Genomic DNA, 27,778 nt, shown 5'->3' with positions numbered 1-27,778 from the left:
CAGCATTGGTTTCTTCATTTTATCCAGATATCATCTCCTTAATTTCCTATGTTTCTGCATTTCCTTATGTTATGATACGCAATTTATAACCAAGAATGGCCAGTGATCACATCTCCAGTTGGTAATGTTTTGTAGTTTAAAATCTAGTTTTGAAATCTGTGTCTTACAATTCTGTAATCAATCTGTTACTTTCTGGTGTCTCCAGGTCTCTTCCATATGTATAACCTTCTTTCACATTTTCTAAACAAAGTGTTGGCATTATTAAATTACGATCTCTGAAATTCTGCCAGGCAACTCCTCTTATCATTCGTATCTCCCAGTCCATGTATTCCCACTATTTTTCTGTCTCTTTTTTTTTTCTCAATTTCTGTTGAATTCCAGTCTCCTGTCGCAATCAAATTTTCATCTCCTTTAATGACTTGGGTAGTTTCTTTTATCCCATCCTGCATTCTTTCATTCACTGCATCATCTGTGGAGTTAGCAGGCCCTCTGCTATGCACCTCATGGTGGTTTGCATAGTATAGAGGTAGATAAACTTGTACAGTTGTGGTGGGCATTGGCTTTGGATCTGTACTGACTATGCCCTCACTGTGCTATCCATAGTAGCTTATGTGCATTGCTATTTTCTTACTTATTATTAAACCTACTCCCATACTTGATACTGTGTTGCTAATACTATATGTATGTGACCAGAAGCCCTGTTCTTTCTGCCACTGCACTTCACTGATTGCCACTGTATCTTAGTTGACCTTATCCATTTCCTTTTAAAATCTGTAATCTATGTACTTGGTTAAGAGATCTAAGATTCCATAACCAAACTGTGTAATGCCAGTTTTGTTTTTCTTGATGACAATATTCTTCTGACATTACTTTCAATAAATGCGTTAAAGTATCTTTTATGCTTTTCATTGCTGTTAACTCTTTTCTAAACTTAAAGAAATGAATGTATCATTGTTTAAAGCTGCCCTAATGTGATGTGTAGCTTAGTTCTTGGAGTTTGCTGGCTGTGAGGAAAGGAAAGCTGTGGGAGTGATTCACTAGAAAACCTTAACTGTACCACTTCATTGGAGTAGAAATTGTTCCTTTTGCCACAGTTTTAAGTGTTAAAAAGCTGTGAACCACGGGGGAGGAATAGATACATGAGTGAGGAGTGAAAAACACTGTGTGGTTCAATAGATACTTGTCTTCCACATTGTCATCTCTAAGCGTGCTCTATAGAGATGATCTCTGGAAAAAAAAGAAAAGAAAAGGGAATTCAAAGTGTTCAGTTGTGATTACAAGGGTAATGCAGTTCTTGGGTGACTTTCTCACTTAACAACTTGCCACTTTATCTCCTTTTTTACTTACAATTTGAAAATTACTGCACTTTCAACACTGGCCTCACTACTATGTACATTTGGCCTGGGTTTCTCTCATGTAAGTATTCTTAAACTTTCTCTGCCAATTGTAAAAAGTGAGGAAAATTAGGGTTCAATGTCCTGTCAGAATTGAGATCATTAGAGAGGGAGCACATGCTCAGATTGTTTCAAGGACAGAGGAGAAAATTATCTGTGTTCTTTCGAAGGAACCTTCTCTGCATTTGTTTGCAGCAATTTAGGGAAATCACAGAAAAACTAAACTGGGATGACTGGACATAGACTTCAACATCAAAAAAATGTTCAAATGTGTGTGAAATCTTATGGGACTGAACTGCTAAGGTCATCAGTCCCTAAGCTGATACACTACTTAACCTAAATTATCCTAAGGACAAACACACACACCCATGCCTGAGGGAGGACTCGAACCTCCGCCGGGACCAGCCGCACTTCAACATCATTCTCCCAAAAGCAATTCTACATATACATCTACTTCTACATTTGTACTACTCCACAAGCCACCATACAGTGCATAACAGAGGGTACCCTGCACCATTACCTATTGTTTCCCTTACTGTTACACTCACAGGTAGCATGAGGGAGAAACGACTGTCGATATTCATCCGTATTATGAGCCCTTTTTTCTCATATCTTATCTTCATGGTCATTACATGAAATATATGTTGGTGGCAGTAGGATCATTCTGCAGTCAGCTTCAAATGCCAGTTCTCAAAATTTGCTCAATAATGTTCCTCACAAAGAATGATTCTTCCCTCCAGATATTCTCGTTTGGATTCCTGAAGCAATACTGTAACACCTGCATTTTGTTTGAACATACCAGTAACATCTAGCAGTCCATGTTTGAATGGCTTAAATGTCTTCCTTTATTGTTACCTGGTGCAGATCCCAGACACCTTAACAGCACTCCAGGATAGGTTGCACTAGTGTCCTAGATGTGGTCTCCCTTCCAGGTGAACCATAATTTCCTAAAATTAGCCCAGTAAACCAAAGTTGACCATTTGATTTCCATACCACAATTCTCACATGCTCGTTCCACATTATGTGGAAATATTTAAATGACATGACAGCATCAAGCAGGACACTACTAATGTTGTATCCAAACATTAAGAGTTGGTTTTTCGTACTCATCTACATTAACTTACATTTTTCTAGATTTAGAGGCAGCTATCATTCATCACACCAACTAGAAATTTTGTCTTTCATCTTGTATGTTTATACAGTCACTTGTCTTTGGCACCTTCCTGTACACCACAGAATTGTCGACAAACAACAGCAGATTGCTACCCACCTTATCTGTCAGATCATTTATGTGTATAGAAAATAATAGTGGTTCGATCACACTTCCTTGGGGCACTCCTTATGATAGCCTTGTGTCTAATGAACACTCGCAGTAGAGGATAACACACTGGGTTCTATTACTTAAGAAGCCTTTGAGCCAATTGTATATCTGGGAACCTATTTCATCTGCTCTTATCTTCATTAACAGACTGCAGTGGGGTACTGTGTCAAATGCTTTTCGGAAATCTTAGAAATATCACCAGCTGCAACATAGTCACAGAAATATGGAATCTGCCTGTTGCCCTCCATCCGTAGTTCATAGTGTATCATATGAGGAAGGCGCAGGCTGAGTTTCACATGAATGATGCTTTCTAAAATTGTACTGGACATAAGCTTTTCAGTTCCTAGGAAATTTATTACATTTGAACTCAGAATATGTTCTAGAATCCTGCAGCAAACCAATGTTAAGAATATTGGTCTGTAATTTTGATGGTCCGTTCTTCTACCCTTCTTGTATACTGGAGTCATCTATGTTTTTTTTTCCAGTCACTTGGGTCTTTGCGCTGGGTGGGAGATTCACAATAAACAAGCTATGTAAGGGGCCAGTACGATGGAGTACTCTTTGCAAAACCAAACTGAGATTCCAATGGGGCCTGGCGACTTACTTGTTTTCTAATCTTCCAGTTGTTTCTCTGTGCCGAGGATGCTTATTACTATGTCATTCCTGCAGCACTCTGTGTAATGGTCGAATGATATGTTTGTCAATCTACCTGCATGAACATTTCTTAAACTTGGAATTTAAAACTTCAGCTTGTTTTTTTCTGTCTTCAATTGCCACACCAGACTGGTCAGTGAGTGACTGGATGGAAGCCTTAGACCTGCTTAGCGATTTTACGTAGGACCAGAATTTTCTTGAGTTCTCATCAGCCAGACCTTTTGCTAAGGTATGATGGTGATAGTTGTTGAACGCTTCGTGCAGAGATCTTTTCACAGATGCACAAATCTCTACTAAGTTTTGTCTGTCATCATTTGTGCATTCTCTCTTGAACTGAGAGTGCAACAGCCTTTGCTTCCTCAGCATTTTCTGAATTTTGTGTGTGCTAGCCACTGTGCAACCTCGCTTGGTTTCTGCCATTTGTTCACTCTGTGTGAAAAGGGGTGTGAGTGACTACAGTATATATTGAAGTACCAGGACTAATAGTTTTAGAATCCAATTATACTCATAATGTAACTTTTTATTATTATTGGATTTTAATTTCAAATATGCTCTAATATTTGTAAATTGCAGCACCTGCGTATGTGACTAAACTGAATTTTATACTACAGATTTAGTATATGTCAACATTCAAAGAGGTACGATTACAAGGCTGTACAAGATCTGTAATCCTAAAAAGTCTGTGCTATGTGAAGTGTCTGTATGTTGCAAACAGAGTCCATAACCTCTTCACAGGGATGAAGAGCTACCTTGATATGCTTCTCAGGAATTTCCGCCTGTGCAGTTTACTTGTTACTTGCAAAGCATTAGCTTTAATTTCCAGAGGATAATGATGAACAAGCGGGCAGTCAATAAATTGCGTTTAGTGTGCAACGCAACGTTTAGTGTGCGACAGTCTGGAAAATGTGCAATATAGAGAAACAGTGGCACATGATATTCTTCAATGGAGATTATCATATTCCTTGTAGTGTGGTCCATACATAATAAGATCAGTTATCCCCTCAAGTCTCCTATTAGATGTTTAGTCTTCCAGCAGGAGACCTGAGGAGATAAAAGATCACACTACTTACTGATGCAGGCACTAGCTGTTGAGAATGACACAAATGTCAAAACTGAACTAACCAACAAATAATATGTGAGTGTTGACTGTTAAACTGTGTCGTCTGCCTTTAAATGTTCCTTCGCAAAGGAAAATCCAGAGATACTGCCCCCATTGCATTCTTGTGTAAAACTGGACAAAGCCCAAGGGCCTCATGGAATTCCTATCAGACTGTATATAGAATTTCGGGCTGAGTTAGCAACGTATCTCCTGCTTACCCTTTTTAACATTAATATGCTGTAGATCCCTCAAACAAAAAATTTTACCCAGTATTTTTAAGTTAGCACAGATAACACTCTTCTACAAGTAAATCAGCAAAAGTGATTCACAAAACTTCCATCCAGTATCATTGATATACAACTGTTGTAGAATCTTTGGACATATTCTGAACTGAAACATATCGAGGTATCTCAAACAGAATGATACCCTACAGGTAGCTCAGCATGATTCTGAAAGGATCAGGCATAGAAAACCCAACTCGCACTATCTCAAATGACATCCTGAAAGTGGTGGAACGAGGTAATCACATACCTGCAGTGTTTCTTGACTAGCAGAAAACATTAGACTCAGTAGCACACCTTTAATTAAAATAACAATATGATTATATGGGATATCAAACAAAATTTGTGGTTGGGTTGAGAGTTTTGTGGTAGAGAGGAGAGCAGGATATTATCTTGGATGAAGAGTCTCTGACAAAGTAGATGTAACTTCAGTCATGCATCATGGAAGTATGGTGAGGTCCTTGTTGCTCATGTTGTGTATTAATCACCTGGTAGACAATATTAATATGAGGTTGAATCAGAAAGTCTTTGCCCCAATTTCTTAATACAGGTACATACAGATAATTTCAAATACATACAGTTCAGATACATACCTTACACTACTTTTCCACTTGTTCACACGCCAATTCAAACATTTGTCCCATCACAGTGCTAAATTTGATATGTCCCTGTAGTAGAATTCATTCGGCTGACTGTGGAACCACTGTTCGACTGCTATCTCGGTTTCATTGCTGCACTTGAATCACTGTCCTACCAGGAACTTCTTCAACAGACTGAAAACATGGAAATCACTGGGGACGAGTTCATGACTGAGTGGTGGTTGGGCCCAAACTCTTCCAGTGAAATGACCGGAACTTGGCGGTGGTTCTGAATGGTATATGTGGCTTTGCATTGTCCTGGAGGATAACTATGTTCTCCACATCAAAGATCCCTCGGGAGCTTATTCCTGACGGCAGCCCACAGGCATGACAGTGTGGATCAATAACAGTTGGCATCAACAGTTGAACTTAGTGGCATCAAGTCCACCAAGAAGGACCGTGGCAATCCCAGAAGATTTAACATAACTTTCCTAACAGATGCCACTGAACAGAATTTTTTTGTAACAGGTGAACCAACCTGTTTCTGCACCGTGCTCTGCTGCTTTGACTCCAGTGTGAAATGCAGTATTTTACTAGTAACAGTGTGGTCCAGGAAACTATCACCCCCTCGCAATCATCCACTTGCCTTTCATCATGTCATCCAGTTGCTTACACACACACACACACACACACACACACACACACACACACACACATTCTCTCTCTCTCTCTCTCTCTCTCTCTCTCTCTCTCTGACATGAGACCTTCCTGTAACCTAAGGACCTGTGAACACTATTGTAAACATTCCCATATAAAATACTGAGCTCAGGGAAATATCCTTGATATGCACACACAGATCCACTTTCACCCTTGCATCCACATGGGAATTGTTGTCACCAGTCAGTGATGAATGTGGCGTCCTGGAATGCTATTTTTATGCAAGTCTTCATGGTTCATGGCCTTTTGTGAAATCATACCACCACCACCACCACCACCACCATCCAAATTTTGCAAAGTGAGACATTTTTCTCCATGCATTGGATACATTGGCCTGTGGATTTCTTTGGGTGTTGGTCATTAGCTCCATAGAAAATTAACTGTACTTTGTTGCTCGTGTGCTGTGGACATGTGAAGTACAGCCATGATCTTCAATTACTGACAGCAATGGTGTGTCTTGGAGCTGTCGGCAGGTAAGGCCAGGCTTGTCCAGGAAAGGTCCACTGCTGGGGCTGGATTTGTTGACTTTGGATTTAGGGCAGTAATTTGGCTGAAAAAGGGGGGGGGGGAGGTTGGGCAAAGACTGATTTGCCCTCATAGTATCCTGAGACTTTCTGCAGGTGATGCGGTTACTGTATAATGAAGTTACATTTGAAGAAAGCTGTACCAATATTAAATTAGGTCTTGATAAGATTTTGAAGCATTGCAGATGTTTGCAACTGGCTTTCAAACTTAATACATGCATTTCAAGAAAACAAAAATCATAGTATCCAAAGGCAGTGATACCAATGAGTCACAATTGGAATCGGGCAGCTTATACAAATACTGTGTGTAAAAAATATGTAAGGATATAAAATGGAATGGCCAAATTTGCTCAACCAATGAGTCACAATTGGAATCGGGCAGCTTATACAAATACTGTGTGTAAAAAATATGTAAGGATATAAAATGGAATGGCCAAATTTGCTCAGTCAATACATGCATTTCAAGAAAACAAAAATCATAGTATCCAAAGGCAGTGATACCAATGAGTCACAATTGGAATCGGGCAGCTTATACAAATACTGTGTGTAAAAAAATATGTAAGGATATAAAATGGAATGGCCAAATTTGCTCAGTCAAGAGTAAAGCAGATGGCAACTTCGATTCATTGTTAGAATACTGGCAAAATGCAATAGGTCTACAAAGGAAATTGCTTACAAAACTCTAATGCAACCAATCCTAGCATATGGTTCAAGTGAATGAGACGTGTACCAAGCAGGGCTAATTGGGAGATGGAAGCTGTACAAAGAAGGGCAATTCAGATGGTCACAGATAAGTTTTACACCTGGGATATGTCACAGAGAAGGTGTAAAATGTGAATTGGCAGATGCTTGATAATAGATGGTGCTACAGTAGTATTAATGCCTGTGGGTAGCTCTAATAAACAACAATATCAACTATCTGATGAAAGCCAATTTAAGTGTTTCAAGAACGAGTATTACTTGGAGAATCTAGGAATAATCTATAGCGACCTAAGCATTGCTCCCATAGGGATTACAAAGACAATATTGGAATAAATATAATCTGCTCTTAGGCCTGTAATCAATTGATCCCATGCAAGTGTGGAATGAAAAGAAGTCTTAATACTTGATGCAATGAAAGGCTCTCTCTGCGGTGCACTCCAGTGATTTGGAGAGAAGAGATGCAGATGCAGATGGAGATTAAAACTGTTTATTGTACCAGGACTCAAACCTGGAACCTTGCATTTTATTGGCAGTGTTCTTGGTGACTGAGCTATCCAAGCATGATCCGTGACCCCTGTTCCCTGTCCTACTTTCCAACTTTGGCAGAAGTATTCTAGCATACCATCCTGAACAGTGTTCCTGGAAGAAAAGATATTTGCGGAGAAATGGCTTATCTACATCCTACTGATTTGTTTCCAGAATGAATCTTCATTTTCTCATAGGACCACAGGCCAATTTGAAACATTCCGGCAGATTAAAACTCTGCAGCTGGCTGGGACTTGGACTCGAAACCCCGCTGACCGATCTATTTGGACACGGATAGCCTGGACAGGTCAGTCAGTCAGAGGTTTATCCACAAAAGGCAAAGTTCAGGTTAGAGTCTCAGTCCAGCACAGATTTTTAATCTTGTAGAAAGTTTCAGAGTGCCACACAGTCCAGTGCAGGGTGAAATGATCATTCTGAAATACTGTTGCTGATTGACTTCATTGGCATCTACACCTACATCTTCAAACATACTTTGCGAACTACTACAAAGTGCATGGCAGAGGGTACTTTGCTTGGAGCCACATTTCCAGGTCCAGTCACAGATGGAGTGTGGAGTGCTTAAATGCATCTGTGTATGCTGTATCTAGTGTAATTTAATGTTCTGGGTCCCCAATGGGAGTGATATATGGGCGAATGAAAGATACCTCTAGATTCTTCACTGAATACTTGTTCTTGAAATTTTGTAAGCAGGCTTTTGCAGCATAATTTGCATCTACCTTCAAGAGTCTGCTAGTTCAGATTTTTCAACATTTCCATGATGCTCTTGTGAGAGTTAAACAAATCACTGACAGTTTGTGTGCTAGCCTTCATGGTATACATTCAATATCTGCTGTTATTCCTATTTGTTATGGATCCCACTTAGACCGAAAGCATTTTCACAGTATCCTGCTAATGAATCAAAGTCTCACATACCTAAAGGGGGTGGACAACAAGATGGAAAGAGCTAAAACACAATGTATTACCACGCCTAAAACAATCTAGGAATCCCATTGGTATTCAAAACAGCTTTCACTCGCCTCAGAATGGATAAATACAGGTCCTGCGTGGTTTTCAAGCAAATATTACTCCATTCTTCCTGCAAAATATTGGCAACTTCGGGTAACGATGGTGATGATGGTGATGGTGATGGTGATGGTGATGGTGGTGATGATCACGCTCATTTCTCTCCACAGTAGACCACAGAGGCTCTGTGGCGGTCAACAGAGTTATGACAATCCATCATTGTGCTCAAAAAAATCACCCCTGGACGTTGCACGCTATGTAAACAGAGCCCTTGGTATGACCTGATCAACCAAAATGGTGACATAATAGTTGGCAGTAGCGCGAACTTTTGGGGCACATGGAGTACCACGATACAGCTACCCAAATCGTCACTCTTAGGACGTAAACCTGGCTAGAAGTTGGAAACAGTGTGAAACAACACTAATCCGAGTAAATGACTTTCTTCTGATGCTCCATAGTCGAGGTTTAATGGCTTCGGCACCACGTTTTCCTTGGACGAGCATTTGCATCACTCGTCAGTGTATTTGGAATTCCAGCTGGCTCTGCAATTTCCAGCTTGTGAAGCTCCGTCTGTGTTGCTTTGCTGCTGACATGGTCCATGAGCGCGATATTCAGTTCTGCAGTGACTTTTGCAGCCGTTGCCCTCGTATTTTTCGTCATAATCCTCTTCGATGACCGTCTGCCACGATCACTAAACACACATTTTCGTCCGCGTTGTGACTTAGCGGATGATGCTTTTCCACTTTCCGTGTATGCGGTATAGATCTCCTATATGTTGCCTCTTCAAACACAACACACTTCGGCTCCCTTAGTTACGGACGAAGCACGCACCATTCAGGCACCAACGATTTGCTTAGTTCAAATGGCTCTGAGCACTATGCGACTTAACTTCTAAGGTCATCAGTCGCCTAGAACTTAGAACTAATTAAACCTAACTAACCTATGAACATCACACACATCCATGCCCGAGGCAGGATTCGAACCTGCGACCGTAGCGGTCTCGCGGTTCCAAACTATAGCGCCTAGAGCCGCACGGCCACTCCGGCCGGCGATTTGCTTAGTTTCGACATAACTACACTACTGGCCATTAAAATTGCTACACCAGGAAGAAATGCAGATGATAAACGGGTATTCATTGGACAAATATACACTCCTGGAAATGGAAAAAAGAACACATTGACACCGGTGTGTCAGACCCACCATACTTGCTCCGGACACTGCGAGAGGGCTGTACAAGCAATGATCACATGCACGGCACAGCGGACACACCAGGAACCGCGGTGTTGGCCGTCGAATGGCGCTAGCTGCGCAGCATTTGTGCACCGCCGCCGTCAGTGTCAGCCAGTTTGCCGTGGCATACGGAGCTCCATCGCAGTCTTTAACACTGGTAGCATGCCACGACAGCGTGGACGTGAACCGTATGTGCAGTTGACGGACTTTGAGCGAGGGCGTATAGTGGGCATGCGGGAGGCCGGGTGGACGTACCGCCGAATTGCTCAACACGTGGGGCGTGAGGTCTCCACAGTACATCGATGTTGTCGCCAGTGGTCGGCGGAAGGTGCACGTGCCCGTCGACCTGGGACCGGACCGCAGCGACGCACGGATGCACGCCAAGACCGTAGGATCCTACGCAGTGCCGTAGGGGACCGCACCGCCACTTCCCAGCAAATTAGGGACACTGTTGCTCCTGGGGTATCGGCGAGGACCATTCGCAACCGTCTCCATGAAGCTGGGCTACGGTCCCGCACACCGTTAGGCCGTCTTCCGCTCACGTCCCGACATCGTGCAGCCCGCCTCCAGTGGTGTCGCGACAGGCGTGAATGGAGGGACGAATGGAGACGTGTCGTCTTCAGCGTTGAGAGTCGCTTCTGCCTTGGTGCCAATGATGGTCGTATGCGTGTTTGGCGCCGTGCAGGTGAGCGCCACAATCAGGACTGCATACGACCGAGGCACACAGGGCCAACACCCGGCATCATGGTGTGGGGAGCAATCTCCTACACTGGCCGGACACCACTGGTGATCGTCGAGGGGACACTGAATAGTGCACGGTACATCCAAACCGTCATCGAACCCATCGTTCTACCATTCCTAGACCGGCAAGGGAACTTGCTGTTCCAACAGGACAATGCACGTCCGCATGTATCCCGTGCCACCCAACGTGCTCTAGAAGGTGTAAGTCAACTACCCTGGCCAGCAAGATCTCCGGATCTGTCCCCCATTGAGCATGTTTGGGACTGGATGAAGCGTCGTCTCACGCGGTCTGCACGTCCAGCACGAACGCTGGTCCAACTGAGGCGCCAGGTGGAAATGGCATGGCAAGCCGTTCCACAGGACTACATCCAGCATCTCTACGATCGTCTCCATGGGAGAATAGCAGCCTGCATTGCTGCGAAAGGTGGATATACACTGTACTAGTGCCGACATTGTGCATGCTCTGTTGCCTGTGTCTATGTGCCTGTGGTTCTGTCAGTGTGATCATGTGATGTATCTGACCCCAGGAATGTGTCAATAAAGTTTCCCCTTCCTGGGACAATGAATTCACGGTGTTCTTATTTCAATTTCCAGGAGTGTATTATACTAGAACTGACATGTGATACATTTTCACGCAATTTGGGCGCACAGATCCTGAGAAATCAGTACCCAGAACAACCACCTCTGGCCGTAATAACGGCCTTGATAGGCCTGGGCATTGAGTCAAACAGAGCTTGGATGGCGTGTACAGGTACAGCTGCCCATGCAGCTTCAACTCGATACCACAGTTCATCAAGAGTAGTGACTGGCGTATTGTGACGACCCAGTTGCTCCGCCACCATTGACCAGGCGTTTTCAATTAGTGAGAGATCTGGAGAATGTGCTGGCCAGGGCAGCAGTCGAACATTTTCTGTATGCAGAAAGGCCCGTACAGGACCTGCAACATGCGGTCGTGCATTATCCTGCTTGTCTTGTGTCGTGTGACGACGGGCTCCCGTCGGATAGACCGTTAGCCTGGTGCAAGTCTTCCGATTTGACGCCACTTCGGCGACTTGCGCGTCGATGGGGATGAAATGATGATGATTAGGACAACACAACACCCAGTCCCTGAGCGGAGAAAATCTCCGACCCAGCCGGGAATCGAACCCGGGCCCTTAGGATTGATATTCTGTCGCGCTGACCACTCAGCTACCGGGGGCGGACATTATCCTGCTGAAATGTAGGATTTCGCAGGGATCGAATGAGGGGTAGAGCGACGGGTCGTAACACATCTGAAATGTAACGTCCACTGTTCAAAGTGCCGTCAATGCGAACAAGAGGTGGCCGAGACGTGTAACCAATGGCACACCATACCATCACGCCGGGTGATCCGCCAGTACGGCGATGACGAATACACGCTTCCAATGTGCGTTCACCGCGATGTCGCCAAACACGGATGCGACCATCATGATGCTGTAAACAGAACCTGGATTCATCCGAAAAAATGACGTTTTGCCATTCGTGCATTCTAGTACGTCGTTGAGTACACCATAGCAGGCGCTCCTGTCTGTGATGCAGCGTCAAGGGTAACCGCAGCCATGGTCTCAGAGCTGATGGTCCATGCTGCTGCAAACGTCGTCGAACTGTTCGTGAAGATGGTTGTTGTCTTGCAAACGTCCCCATCTGTTGACTCAGGGATCGAGACGTGGCTGCACGTTACAGCCATGCGGATAAGATGCCTGTCATCTCGACTGCTAGTGATACGAGGCCGTTGGGATCCAGCACGGCGTTCCGTATTGCCCTCCTGAACCCACCGATTCCATATTCTGCTAAAAGTCATTGGATCTCGACGAACGCGAGCAGCAATGTCGCGATACGATAAACCGCAATCACGATAGGCTACAGTCTGACCTTTATGAAAGTCGGAAACGTGATGGTACGCATTTCTGCTCCTTATACGAGGCATCACAACAACGTTTCACCAGGCAACGCCGGTCAACTGCTGTTTGTGTATGAGAAATCGGTTGGAAACTTTCCTCGTGTCAGCTCGTTGTAGGTGTCGCCACTGGCGCCAACCTTGTGTGAATGGTCTGAAAAGCTTATCATTTGCGTATCGCAGCACCTTCTTCCTGTCCGTTAAATTTCGCGTCAGTAGCACGTCATCTTCGTGGTGTAGCAATTTTAATGGCCAGTAGTGTAACTAAAATCCGTCCTAAAAGGCCGCGGAAGGCCCAATGGTGCTGATGACTGCCGCGTCATTCTCAGGCAATGCGCGTCACTGGATGAGGATATGGAGGGGCATGTTGTGAGCACACCGCTCTCCCAGCCGTTGTCATTTTACGAGACCGGAATCTCTGCTTCTCAGTCAAGCAGCTCCTTAATTGGCGTCACAAGGGCTGAGTGCACCCTGCTTGCCAACGGCGCTTGGCAGCTCGAGACTGTCGCCCATCTGAGTGACAGCCAAGCCCGACAGCGCTTAACTTCGTTGATCTGACGAGACCTGGTGTTACCGCCGCGGCAAGGCCGGTGGCGTAGCTCCGACATAGTGCACTCAACGATCACACAGAACCCTGGTGTGACTACGACTGACACTTGAGAAGTATTGAGAACTTTCGCAATTACCGATCGTTAATCAAATACGACGACGCAACCTGCAGGCTTGGATATCATCTGGATTTATGTTCAAGAATGCAATTCTCGCAGTGTTTCCACATTTTTGTCCATCTTCTGTACGACTAGGCCTATGTGATTGTTCCATTTCATATCCCTCTGATTTGTCATACCCGGGTGTTTGTACCAGCTGATTTTTCTCGCGTTGTGAAGTGCACAATTTTACATATCTGTACGTTTAAAGCAAACTTGCAATCTTTGCACCACTTTGAAATCTTATCAACATCTGACTGGATGTTTGCGCAGCTTCTTTCAGACAGTACTTCCGTTTGGGTAGATAACTGCATCGTTTTCGACTAGTTGGTTACTGTAGATGGGTTTTTCAACACATTTGTATGATTAGTTTGTTCTCTAGAGCCAAAGAAACTGGTACGCCTGCCTAACATAGTATACGGCCCCCGCGAGTATGCAGAAGTGCCGGAACACAACATGGCATGGACTCGACTAGTATCTGAAATAGGCTGGAAGGGATTGACACCATGAATCCTGTAAGGCTGTCCATAAATCCGTGAGAGTACGAGGGGGCGGAGGTCTCTTCTGAATAGCACGTTGCAAGGCATCCATGATATCCTCAATATGTTCATGTCTAGGGAGTTCCGTGGCCAGCGGAAGGGTTCAGACTCAGAAGAGTGTTTCTGGCGCCATTCTGTAGCAATTCAGGACGTTTGGGGTGTCTCATTGTCCTGCTGGAATTGTCCAAGTCCGTCGGAATGCACAGTGGGCATGAATGGATGCAGTTGATCAGACAGAGGTAGTCTCCATACCCGTACACATTCATCCGCTCGATACAGTTTCAAACGAGACTCGTCCGACCAGGCACCATGTTTCCAGTCATCAGAGGTGTTGATGGGCCCAGGCGAGGCGTAAAGCTTTGCGTCGTGCAGTCATCAAGGGTACAAGAGTCGGCCCATATCGATGACGTTTCGCTGAATGGTTCGCCCGCTGACACTTGTTCATGGCCCAGCATTAAAATTTGCAGCAATTTGCGGAAGGGTTGCGCTTCTGTCACGTTGAACGATTCTATTTAGTCGTCGTTGGTTCCATTCTTGCAGGACATTTTTCTGGCCGCAACGAGTCTACTGCGCTCCTGATATTCACGGTACACTCGTGAAATGGTTGTACGGGAAAATCTCCACTTCATCGCTACCTCGTAGATGTTGTGTGCAATCGCTCGTGCGCCGACTATGACACCACGTTCTAATTCACTGAAATCTTGATAACCTGCCATTGTAGCAGCAGTAACTCATCTAACAACTGCGCCAGACCCATGTTATCGTGTATAGACTTCGCCGACTGCAGCGCCGTATTCTGCCTCTTTACATATCTCTGTATTTGAACACGCATGCCTGTACCAGTTTCTGTGGCGCTTAAGTGAGTAATTACTTTCTGTTTTCTCGCTGAATGCCAGGGCACATTTCTGGCGTCAAGTGTACGTGATACCCTGTTGGATAACAGAAGCGCCAGCGAAGTTGCTTCGCCAGAGCGCCGAAAATTCCAAACTTGTGTTAATAATCCGATAAACCGAGCACCAGTGTGAGGCGGCAAGCGGAATCTCTCGGCCTGGCAGCGACCCCGACTCTGCGCGAACAAGCCGAAAGGGGTCGCATACGTAATGCGCACCGGGACGCCATATGTATGCATGGCTTGTTCTGCCCTCACCGACGCACAAGAACCAGTGCCGGTCTGCCAAAGGCTTGTCCGCGTTCTCCGCAGATCCTTTCCTTTCCTGTGCTTCCCGCACTGCGTCTATTTGCTGCCGAACGGCGAACAGCCTCGCGCGAAGGAACTGCGAAACAAAGAACTGCGGGCAGTAGGGTGGGTCGGGGTGGGGGGGGGGGGGGGGGAGGGGTAGAGGAGGGGGGGGGGGGAATGAAATAGTGTCGGCGGGGCTTCCGCGCAGTCAAAGTCGAGAGGCGGAATTAGGGCCTCGCAGTGCCGCAGCCGGGGCATAAAGAGGCATACGCCGAGAGGGAATGGAAAGCGAAATACGATCGCCCGCCGGCGTACTCTACTCTTCGGAAAAGGCGCGGTGGGGGATGCGGCGGGGTTCCTCACTATTACTTTCACGCCTCTTCCGTGTCGCCGCCGTTCTTTACGGTCTGGCGTGTGAGATGTGGCGCGGGGAATACCCCGCCTGTGTGGCTCGTAAAACAAAAAAAAACAGGCGCGCGCCGCGTAGGATGCGGCGAGTGTCGACGCCGGCTGCGGCGGTGGGCCGACTCCGCGGCGTAATCTCTGGCCCCGCCGGAGGATCAGAGCCTCCTAGCCGGTCTTACGGCGGGAAGCTCGAGTTATGCCTCGCCACCGCACTGTGTCCCCAGTAGCGACGACACGCGAGACTGCTCTTTGAACTTTTTCGATGGCCTCTGTCAATCCTGTCTTGTAAAGATCCTAACAATACTTCAGAAGAGGATGAACAGGCGTACTGTAGGCAGTCTAGTAGAGTTGTTACGTCGTCTACGACTTCTGCCAGTAAAACGCACTCTTTACTTCGCCTTCTCCACGCAGTTTTCTGTGCGATGGTTCCAATTTAAGTTTGTTCGTGACTGTAACACCTAGGTATTTATACGCACGGAAGCGCCAAAGAAATTGGTATAGGCATGCGTATTCAAATACAGAGATATACAGGGTGTTTCAAAAATGACCGGTATATTTGAAACGGCAATAAAAACTAAACGAGCAGCGATAGAAATACACCGTTTGTTGCAATATGCTTGGGACAACAGTACATTTTCAGGCAGACAAACTTTCAAAATTACAGTAGTTACAATTTTCAACAACAGATGGCGTTGCGGTCTGGGAAACTCTATAGTACGATATTTTCCACATATCCACCATGCGTAGCAATAATATGGCGTAGTCTCTGAATGAAATTACCCGAAACCTTTGACAACGTGTCTGGAGGAATGGCTTCACAAGCAGATGAGATGTACTGCTTCAGCTGTTCAATTGTTTCTGGATTCTGGCGGTACACCTGGTCTTTCAAGTGTCCCCACAGAAAGAAGTCACAGGGGTTCATGTCTGGCGAATAGGGAGGCCAATCCACGCCGCCTCCTGTATGTTTCGGATAGCCCAAAGCAATCACACGATCATCGAAATATTCATTCAGGAAATTAAAGACGTCGGCCGTGCGATGTGGCCGGGCACCATCTTGCACAAACCACGAGGTGTTCGCAGTGTCGTCTAAGGCAGTTTGTACCGCCACAAATTCACGAAGAATGTCCAGATAGCGTGATGCAGTAATCGTTTCGGATCTGAAAAATGGGCCAATGATTCCTTTGGAAGAAATGGCGGCCCAGACCAGTACTTTTTGAGGATGCAGGGACGATGGGACTCCAACATGGGGCTTTTCGGTTCCCCATATGCGCCAGTTCTGTTTATTGACGAAGCCGTCCAGGTAAAAATAAGCTTCGTCAGTAAACCAAATGCTGCCCACATGCTTATTGCCGTCATCAATCCTGTGCACTATATCGTTAGCGAATGTCTCTTGTGCAGCAATGGTAGCGGCGCTGAGGGGTTGCTGCGTTTGAGTTTTGTATGGATAGAGGTGTGAACTCTGGCGCATGAGACGATACATCGACGTTGGCGTCATTTGGACCGCAGCTGCAACACGGCGAACGGAAACCCGAGGCCGCTGTTGGATCACCTGCTGCACTAGCTGCGCGTTGCCCTCTGTGGTTGCCGTACGCGGTCGCCCTACCTTTCCAGCACGTTCATCCGTCACGTTCCCAGTCCGTTGAAATTTTTCAAACAGATCCTTTATTGTATCGCTTTTCGGTCCTTTGGTTACATTAAACCTCCGTTGAAAACTTCGTCTTGTTGCAACAACACTGTGTTCTAGGCGGTGGAATTCCAACACCAGAAAAATCCCCTGTTCTAAGGAATAAACCATGTTGTCTACAGCACACTTGCACATTGTGAACAGCACACGCTTACAGCAGAAAGACGACGTACAGAATGGCGCACCCACAGACTGCGTTGTCTTCTATATCATTCACATCACTTGCAGCGCCATCTGTTGTTGAAAATTGTAACTACTGTAATTTCGAAAGTTTGTCCGCCTGAAAATTTACTGTTGTCCCAAGCATATTGCAACAAACGGTGTATTTCTATCGCTGCTCGTTTAGTTTTTATTGCCGTTTCAAATATACCGGTCATTTTTGAAACACCCTGTATAAACAGGCAGAATGTGGCGCTGCGGCCAGCAACGCCTATATAAGACAAGTGTCTGGCGCGGTTGTTAGATCGGTTACAGCTGCTGCAATGGCAGGTTATGAAGATTTAGGTGAATTTCAACGGGGTGCCATAATCGGCGCACGAGTTACGGTACACAGCATCTCCGAGGTAGCAATGAAGTGAGGATTTTCCCATAGGACCATTTCACGGGTATATGGTTCAAATGGCTCTGAGCACTATGGGACTTAACATCTATGGTCATCAGTCCCCTAGAACTTAGAACTACTTAAACCTAACTAACCTAAGGACATCACACAACACCCAGCCATCACGAGGCAGAGAAAATCCCTGACCCCGCCGGGAATCGAACCCGGGAACCCGGGCGTGGGAAGCGAGAACGCTACCGCATTTCACGGGTATACCATCAATATCAACAATCTGGTATAACATGAAATCTCCGACTCGCTGCGGCCGGAAAAAGATCCTGCAAGAACCGGAGCAAGGACGACTGAAGAGAATCGTTCAACGTGAGAGAAGCGCAACCCTTCCGCAGATTGCTGCAGATTCCAGTGCTGGGCCATCAACAAGTGTCAGCGTGTGAACCGTTCAATGAGACATCATCGATATGAGTTTTCGGAGCTGAAGGCCCACTCGTGCACCCTCGATGACTGCACGACACGAAGCTTTACGGCTCACCTGGGCACATCAACATTGACATTGGATCGTTGATGACTGGAAACATGTTGCCTGGTCGGACGAGTCTCGTTTCAAACTGTATCGAGCGGATGGATGTGCACGGGTACGGAGACAACCTCATGAATCCACGGACCCTGCATGTCAGCAGGTGACTGTTCAAGTTGGTGGAGGCCCTGTAATGGTGTGCGGCGTGTGCAGTTGCAGTGATATGGCACCTCTGATACGTCTAGATATCGACTCTGATTGGTGGCTTTTACATAAGCATCCTGTCTGACCACCTGCATCCATTCATGTTCATTGTGCATGCCGACGGACTTTGGCAATTCCAGCGGGACAATGCGGCAACCCACACGTTCAGAATTGCTACAGAGTGGCTTGAGGAACAATCGTCTGAGTTTAAACACTTCCTCTGGCCATCAAAATCTGCAGACATTATTGAGCATTCTGGGATACCTTGCAACATGCTATTCAGAAGAGGTCTCCGCCCCAGCGTTCTATTACGGATTTGTGGACAGCCCTGCAGGATTCATGGTGTCAATTTCCTCTAGCACTACTTCAAACATTAGTCGAGTCCATGCCACGTCGTGTTGCGGCACTTCTGGGTTCTCGCGAGGGCTCTACACGATATTAGGCAGGTGTACCAGTTTCTTCGGCTCTTCGATGTACACAACTGGCCATTAAAACTGCTACACCATGAAGAGGACGTGCTACAGACGCGAAATTTAACCGACAGGAAGAAGATGCTGTGATATGCAAATGATTAGCTTTTTAGAGCATTCAAACAAGGTTGTCGCGGGTGCCGACACCTACAACGTGCTGTCATGAGGAAAGTTTCCAACCGATTTCTCATACACAAACAGCAGTTGACCGGCGTTGCCTGGCGAAATGCAGTTGTGATGCCTCGTGTAAGAAGAACTCCGTACCATCACGTTTCCGACTTTGATAAAGGTCGGATTGTAGCCTCTCGCGATTGCGGTATATCGTATCGCGGCATTGCTGCTCTCGTTGGTCGAGATCCAATGACTTTTAGCAGAATATGGAATCGGTGGATTTAGGAGGGTAATACGTAAAGCCGTGCTGGATCCCAACGACCTCGTATCACTAACAGTCGCGATGACAGGCATCTTATCCGCATGGCTGTAACGGATCGTGCAGCCACGTCTCGATCCCAGAGTCACCACATGGGGACGTTTGCAAGACAACAACCATCTGCACGAACAGTTCGACAACGTTTGCAGCAGCATGGACTATCAGCTCGGAGACCATGGCTGTGGTTACCCTTGACGCTACATCACAGACAGGAGCGCCTGCGACGGTGTACTCAGCGACGAACCTGGGTGCACGAATGTAAAAACGTCATTTTTTCGGATGAACCCAGGTTCTGTTTACAGCATCATGATGGTTGCATCCGTGTTTGGCGACATCGCGGTGAACGCACATTGGAAGCGTGTATTCGTCATCGCCATACTGGCGTATCACCCGGCGTGACGGTATGGGGTGCCATTGGTTACACGTCTCGGTCACCTCTTGTTCGCATTAACACTTTGAACAGTGGACGTTACATTTCAGATGTGTTACGACCCGTGGCTCTACCGTTCATTCGATCCCTGCGGAACCCTACATTTCAGCAGGATAATGCACGACCGCATGTTGCAGGTCCTGTACGGGCCTATCTGGATACAGAAAATGTTCGACTGCTGCCCTGGCCAGCACATTCTCCAGATTTCTCACCAATTGAAAACGTCTGGTCAATGGTGGCCGAGCAACTGGCTCGTCTCAATACGCCAGTCACTACTCTTGATGAACTGTGGTATCGTGTTGAAGCTGCATGGGCAGCTGTACCTGTACACGCCATCCAAGCTCTGTTTGTCTCAAGGCCCAGGCGTATCAGGGCCGTTATTACGGCCAAAGGTGGTTGTTCTGGGTACTGATTTCTCAGGATCTATGCACCTAAATTGCGTGAAAATGTAATCACATGTCTAGTATAATATATTTGTCGAATGAATACCCGTTTATCATCTGCATTTCTTCTTGGTGTAGCAATGTATATACCTGTCTCTGGCCTTACGGACTGTCTCCTGTTTACATAACCCCTGTAAATATCGTTTTCTATTATGGTGAGCAGCTTCGAAACTATCTCCTCTTCCATTCGAGTGAAATTACGAAACGAATATCGAGCTTTATACTCGTATGTATGTGATAAAATACGTTATTTTAGCGTTCAATGCAACATCGAGAGTATGAATATTATGCATGGCCTAACTGACATGAGACACTATACCTTAACCATGTCCAATTTAAAACCGCAAATGGGCAGAAAATTGAATTGTCTTAACGGGTAACTTCTACAGATTGCTGAAGAGCATTATGCAGTGATCTTGTATCAGTATTTCGCTGTTTAAGCCATCGAAGAGTCCTGAATCTTCTTCGCTATTTTCTCCACCCTTCTTCGACAATCGGTAAAGGAGTTAACACTGCTATTTTACCTGCGTCCATTTTCATAAAGAAAATGTGTGGTTCGAGAGCCAAATAAATCCGACAACTGCCGCTGGAGAGGGGGAAATCACGTTAAGCAGCTCGTCCCGTGTGTAGGCAGCGCCCTTCTCTCGTGGGGTCGGACGTCCCATCCGCATCCACGTCAACACTAGCTGCCTCGTCCCGTGTGAGGACAGCTTTCTCTCTCCAAGGCTACCCACGCATTCTCCTCTTGGTACTGAGATCCTGCTCACATACCAATCTACTCCTTCCTTTCCCACTATCCGCCCCAATATCTACCTTTATCTCCGTAGATATTATCCAAAAGACCCCAAAAACCTTTTCTCCCCTGTGCAGCTCGTTTAACGTTTTAGTGAAAGTATAGTGCTGCTTTTTAAAGAAATTCGCCGTTTTTGCAACGTGTTTTAAATATATATTTTTGGTTTTATATTAAAAAATAATGTCAACAGGTTAATATCATAAGATGCTATCACAAAATCCATTTTTTATAGATTTTAAAAACTTCAAATTTTTTCACCTTTTAGCCCTTTCATGGTTTAAGCTCATTTTCTACTTTCTGTTTGCAGTGCTACTTTATCAGTATGGTACATATAGAAAAAGTCTAACAAATATATACCAAAACGCTCACGTCAATGGAAAAACTTGAAATACCATAGACATGTTTTCATAAACGAGATGGAAGAATGTCGTATCATATATCAATGATTTCTTCTAAGTGGTTTGTTGGGACGTATAATGATGCACAAAGTAGTAGAATCACTAACAAGTCCAGTAAGAGTTTAAAAATAGTGTTAGCTGCGTTGGGAACCGCGCGGTCAAAGGACGCCTTGCCACGGTTCGCGCGGCTCTCCCCGTCGGAGGTTCGAATCCTCCCTCGGGCATGGGTGTGTGTGTGTGTGTGTGTGTGTGTGTGTGTGTGTGTGTGTGTGTGTGTGTGTGTGTGTGTGTGTGTGTGTGTGTGTGTGTTGTCCTTAGGGTAAGTTAGTTTAAGTTAGATTAGGTAGTGTGTAAGCCTAGGGACCGATGACTTCAGCAGTTTGGTTCCATAGGAACTGACCATAAATTTCCAAAACAATAGTTTTAAACACTGTTACTGACTCCAGAAATTCTTTGAGTGGAGAAGGTTATGATCTGATCTGACTTGATTTTCGTCGGAGAATGCACTGTGGCAGTACAAAAACACGCCGCGCATTTGATGATTGACAATCTACTATACAGAGTGGTCCATTGATCGTGACCGGGCCAAATATCTCACGAAATAAGCGTCAAACGAAAAAACTACAAAGAACGGAAGTTGTCTAGTTTGAAGGGGGAAACCAGATGGCGCTATGGTTGGCCCGCTAGATAACGCTGCCTTAGGTCAAACCGGTATCAACTGCATTTTTTAAAATAGGAACCCCCATTTTTAATTACATATTCGTGTAGTACGTAAAGAAATATGAATGTTTTAGTTGGACCACATTTTTCGCTTTGTGATAGATGATGCTGTAAAAGTCACAAACATATGGCTCACAATTTTAGACGAACAGTTGGTAACAGGTAGGTTTTTTAAATTAAAATACAGAACCTAGGTACGTTTGAACATTTTATTTCGGTTGTTCCAATGTGATACATGTACCTTTGTGAACGTATCGTTTCTGAGAACGCATGCTGTTACAACGTGATTACCTGTAAATACCACATGAATCCAATAAATGCTCAAAATGATGTCCGTCAACCTCAATGCATTTGGCAATACGTGTAACGACATTCCTCTCAACAGCGAGTAGTTCGCCTTCCTTAATGTTCGCACATGCATTGACAATCCGCTGACGCATGTTGTCAGGCGTTGTCGGTGGATCACGATAGCAAATATCCTTCAACTTTCCCCACAGAAAGAACTCCGGGGACGTCAGGTCCGGTGAACGTGCGGGCCATGGTAAGGTGCTTCGACGACCAATCTACCTGTCACGAAATATGCTATTCAATACCGCTTCAACCGCACGCGAGCTATGTGCCGGACATACATCATGTTGGTAGTACATCGCCATTCTGTCATGCAGTGAAACATCTTGTAGTAACATCAGTAGAACATTATGTAGGAAATCAGCATACATTGCACCATTTAGATTGCCATCGATAAAATGGGGGCCAATTATCCTTCCTCCCATAATGCCGCACCATACATTAACCCGCCAAGGTCGCTGATGGTCCACTTGTCGCAGCCATCGTGGATTTTCCGTTGCCCAGTAGTGCATATTATACCGGTTTACGTTACCGCTGTTGGTGAATGACGCTTCGTCGCCAAATAGAACGCGTGCAAAAAATCTGTCATCGTCCCGTAATTTCTGTTGTGCCCAGTGGCAGAACTGTACACGACGTTCAAAGTCGTCGCCATGCAATTGATGGTGCATAGAAATATGGTACGGGTGCAATCGATGTTGATGTAGCATTCTCAACACCGACGTTTTTGAGATTTCCGATTGTCGCGCATTTTGTGTGCTACTGATGTGCGGATTAGCCGCGACAGCAGCTAAAACACCTACTTGAACATCACCATTTGTTGCAGGTCGTGGTTGACGTTTCACATGTGGCTTAACGCTTCCTATTTCCTTAAATAACGTAACTATTCGGCGAACGGTCCGGACACTTACTTATACTTTTGTGACTATTACAGCCCCATCTGTCACAAAGCGAAAAAAGTGGTCCAAGTAAAACATTCATATTTCTTTACGTACTATACGAATGTGTAATAAAAAATGGGGGATCGTATATAAAAAAACGCAGTTGATATCCGTTTGAACCGGCCGAGCGATTCTAGGCGCTACAGTCTGGAACCGCGCGACCGCTACGGTCGCAGGTTCGAATCCTGCCTCGGGCATTGATGTTTGTGTTGTCCTTAGATTAGTTAGGTTTAAGTTGTTTTAAGTTCTAGGGGACTGATGACCTCAGAAGTTAAGTCCCATAGCGCTCAGAACCATTTGAACCATTTTATCCGTTTGACCTAGGGCAGCGCCATCTAGCGGGCCAACCATAGCGCCATCTGGTTTCCCCCTTCAAGCTACAAGAGTTTCGTTCTTTGTAGTTTTTTCGTTGGATGCATATTTCGTGAGATATTTGTCCCGGTCACGATCATTGGACTACCCTGTATATACAGCACGTGTTCCGTAATATTTTTCTCTAAGTTCCGAAAGTATCGTGCTAAATGATAGCCTAAACAGATACGGAATACAAACGGCCCAGCGCTCCAAACTGCATATTACTTTGCTATGACTTACATGTTCCATGAACCACGAAAACGTTAATCGTATTTCTTTCACCTTTGTGTACATTTTAAAGCGTAGGATGGAGAGCGGAATGTGGTACTACTGATAGCCCCCCTCCCCCATCGCTTCCTCCCCGATATGGGGCGATGGGCTTGAAGTAACAATAAAGAAAAAAAAAAGTCTGTGCTGAGCAAGTGTCGGTTGTGTTGCAGGACGTGTTCCGGCTGCTGACTCCGGGCGGAGGCGGCTACGGCGCCCCCGACGGCGCAGCCCCTGCCGCAGCCGCCGCCCCCAGGAGCTGCCGCCAGCCCGCCCTCGAGAGGGGCAGCGTCTTCGAATACCGGCGCGCCCAGGAGTCCGTCTGAAGCCGCCGCTTCCACGTCTGCCCGGCGCCACTCCCGATTGTACATAACACAGTGTAACCCAAAATAAAGTACGCAAGTGCTGCTCAAACTTGGTTCTGTTTCTGTCTACTATTCTTGTTCCTACCTGGCCGACCTAGTGCAGCAACTGCCTGCTGCACTCCTGGCTTCTCCTCGGGATTTGCCAAGCAGTGGGTCCACAGGGTACTGAGGAGCGTCCGGGAAGCTCGTCTCGTATCGGACGCGCAAGCTTTTCCGAGATTACGATGTTTCTGAAGGTTTTATTGGAACATTCTTCACCCCACGCAATGCTGTGGTATTATAAATCATACACCTTCTGACAATACCACCACTTGCAAAATAGGTTAGAAGTCAGATTAATAATGTTGCTCACACAGCATATGTTCGCTTTATCGGGCAACAACAAAGTTATTGACTGTAGATGGTATCGTCAGAATGGACTGTAAAAAAAGTCATTAATTTCGGCACTTATCTTGAATGGATTCCCACGTAGATTTCGTCGAAGCTGTTATGGCTCGTCTTGTTGATTCTAGGGTGATTCCACTTTGACTGCTAGAAGGTCCAGAACAGATGTGCAGAACTGTAGACCTATATATCTAACGTCGATCAGTTGTAGAATTTTGGAACACATATTATGTTCGAGTATAATGACTTTTTTTGAGACTAGAAATCTACTCTGTAGGAATCAGCATGGGTTTCGAAAAAGACGATCGTGTGAAACTCAGCTCGCGCTATTCGTCCACGAGACTCAGAGGGCCATAGACACGGGTTCCCAGGTAGATGCCGTGTTTCTTGACTTCCGCAAGGCGTTCGATACAGGTCCCCACAGTCGTTTAATGAACAAAGTAAGGGCATATTGACTATCAGACCAATTGTGTGATTGGATTGAAAAGTTGCTAGATAACACAACGCAACATGTCATTCTCAATGGAGAGAAGTCTTCCGAAGTAAGAGTGATTTCAGGTGTGCCGTAGGGGAGTGTCGTAGGACCGTTGCTATTCACAATATACATAAATGACCTTGTGGATGACATCGGAAGTTCACTGAGGCTTTTTGCGGATGATGCTGTGGTATATCGAGAAGTTGTAACAATGGAAAATTGTACTGAAATGCTGGAGGATCTGCAGCGAATTGACGCCTGGTGCAGGGAATGGCAATTGAATCTCAATGTAGACAAGTGTAATGTGCTGCGAATACAAAGAAAGATAGATCCCTTATAATTTAACTACAATATAGCAGGTCAGCAACTGGAAGCAGTTAATTCCATAAATTATCTGGGAGTAGGCATTAGGAGTGATTTAAAATGGAATGATCATATAAAGTTGATCGTCGGTAAAGCAGATGCAAGATTGAGATTCATTGGAAGAATCCTAAGGAAATGCAATCCGAAAACAAAGGAAGTAGGTTACAGTACGCTTGTTCGCCCACTGCTTGAATACTGCTCAGCAGTGTGGGTTGATAGAAGAGATAGAGAAGATCCAACGGAGAGCAGCGCGCTTCGTTACAGGATCATTTAGTAATCGCGAAAGCGTTACGGAGATGATAGATAAACTCCAGTGGAAGACTCTGCAGGAGAGACGCTCAATAGCTCGGTACGGGCTTTTGTTGAAGTTTCGAGAACATACCTTCACCGAGGAGTCAAGCAGTATATTGCTCCCTCCTACGTATATCTCTCGAAGAGACCATGAGAATAAAATCAGAGAGATTAGAGCCCACACAGACGCATACCGACAATCCTTCTTTCCACGAACAATATGAGACTGGAATAGAAGGGAGAACCGATAAAGGTACTCGAGGTACCCTCCGCCACACACCATCAGGTGGCTTGCGGAGTATGGATGTAGATGTAGATCTGTATTTTAGCAATATTTGAAGACATAACAAATGCGTTTTTCAGGAAATTCTTGATGATCAGACAATCCTAGATCGGAACAATGGTATGGTAGAAATAATTTTTCACTTGGTGTTCACGATCCACAGTTTCATTAAACGTCTTGTAAATTCACATATACTACTTCTTAATTGTCACATCACCAAGAAAACAGTTTTGTATCAATCTTCATATATTTAATTTCCACTTTAACCAAACACAAGACTTGACTGGTCTTTTACAAAGCGAATTAACAACTTAAGTTCTGCAAAGTGAAACAAAGACTGCTCTGTGCTCATTCGCGCCAAAACGGTTACAAGTAAGTCAAAGATTATGACAGTCTCACAGAAATGAATACACACAAGAAACATATCACTGTAATATATCGATACATCGGAGTACCTATACATTAATATAACAAAATGTGAATATTGTCACAAAAATATGTCTGTTATTTCGCAGAAAAGTAGTACGATATTACTGGTATCGAGAACTGGGGTTGGAGTGCCGTAATGGTCACGTAAATAGAGAACCATTACAACCTTCACATTTTTTTTGTGTGTGTATGTGGAGGCTAATGTCAGGAACTACTTTAGCGATTTTGATACGGTTTTCACCCATACATGGATTCATTCACAACGAAGGCATGTGTGTATTACCGCTACACCATACACGTCGTCTGGCCGTATATACGAGGGTTATTCGGAAAGTAAGGAACGATTGGTCGCGAAATGGAAACCACTGTGAAAATCCGATGGAGTTTTGCACAGGTGTGTTGGGCAGTTTCTCTAGTATGCCCGTCGATTGCGTTACGTCGTTCTTATTAGTTCTGAGCACACAGGAAACACACAAAGATGCCTAGAACAATAGCGTCTCCCTCCAAGTGCGAGGGCCTGGTGAGAAATTTCGCCTGAAGCTATGCAGCCAACATTACATAACTGGCATGCGGTTTCTTGTTCAGGACAATTCTCCGCCGCATTCTGCAGGGGGAATGAAGATGCTACTGCGTCGTTTTCAATTGGAAATGTTTGATTACCCACAATACAGCCCGTAATTGTCTCCCTCTGAGTTTCATCTCTGCTCACATGAACCGCTGGCTATGAAGACAATATTTTGGCACAGACAATGAGCTTTGATACAACGCTACGACAAACGTCTGATTCGGATTGTCGTCTATGGAGAAAAGTAGCTGGAAACTGTAGCTAACTGTTGCAAATAAAACAGTTTTTATTTTCAGTGTGGGTTCCATTTCGCGACCTATCGTTCCTTACTTTCCAAATAGCTCTCGTACAAGGGGAAGGTCTCAGACACGACCAATAGATTCGGCTCGTATTCGGTAAATCACTTGCGTACAACATAAAATGGGAGTACCTGAGATATTTTGGCTCAAACCCATCCCCTCCCTCCATTTTTTTAACTGCCTCTAAAGTTCATAACGTGCAGTCGACTCAAAATTAAGGGGATCGATAGAAAA

General features: G+C 45.2%; 1 protein-coding gene across 1 annotated transcript in view; it reads left to right on the top strand.

Moving 5' to 3' along the window:
* The window catches only part of LOC124802498 (5-oxoprolinase), a 187,784-nt gene extending 163,280 nt beyond the window's left edge, over nucleotides 1–24,504 (top strand). Inside the window, exon 20 of the mRNA XM_047263316.1 lies at nucleotides 24,264–24,504. Coding sequence (XP_047119272.1) covers nucleotides 24,264–24,416 — 153 coding nt within the window. The 3' untranslated portion in view covers nucleotides 24,417–24,504. The remainder of the gene's footprint in view (nucleotides 1–24,263) is intronic.
* Nucleotides 24,505–27,778: the final 3,274 nt, after the last annotated feature.

Source organism: Schistocerca piceifrons, chromosome 6 (genome assembly GCF_021461385.2).
Source record: "Schistocerca piceifrons isolate TAMUIC-IGC-003096 chromosome 6, iqSchPice1.1, whole genome shotgun sequence".
Classification (NCBI taxonomy): Eukaryota; Metazoa; Arthropoda; class Insecta; order Orthoptera; family Acrididae; genus Schistocerca; species Schistocerca piceifrons.
Note: the sequence above shows the minus strand (reverse complement) of the source record. Positions and strands in the feature narration are given on the sequence as shown.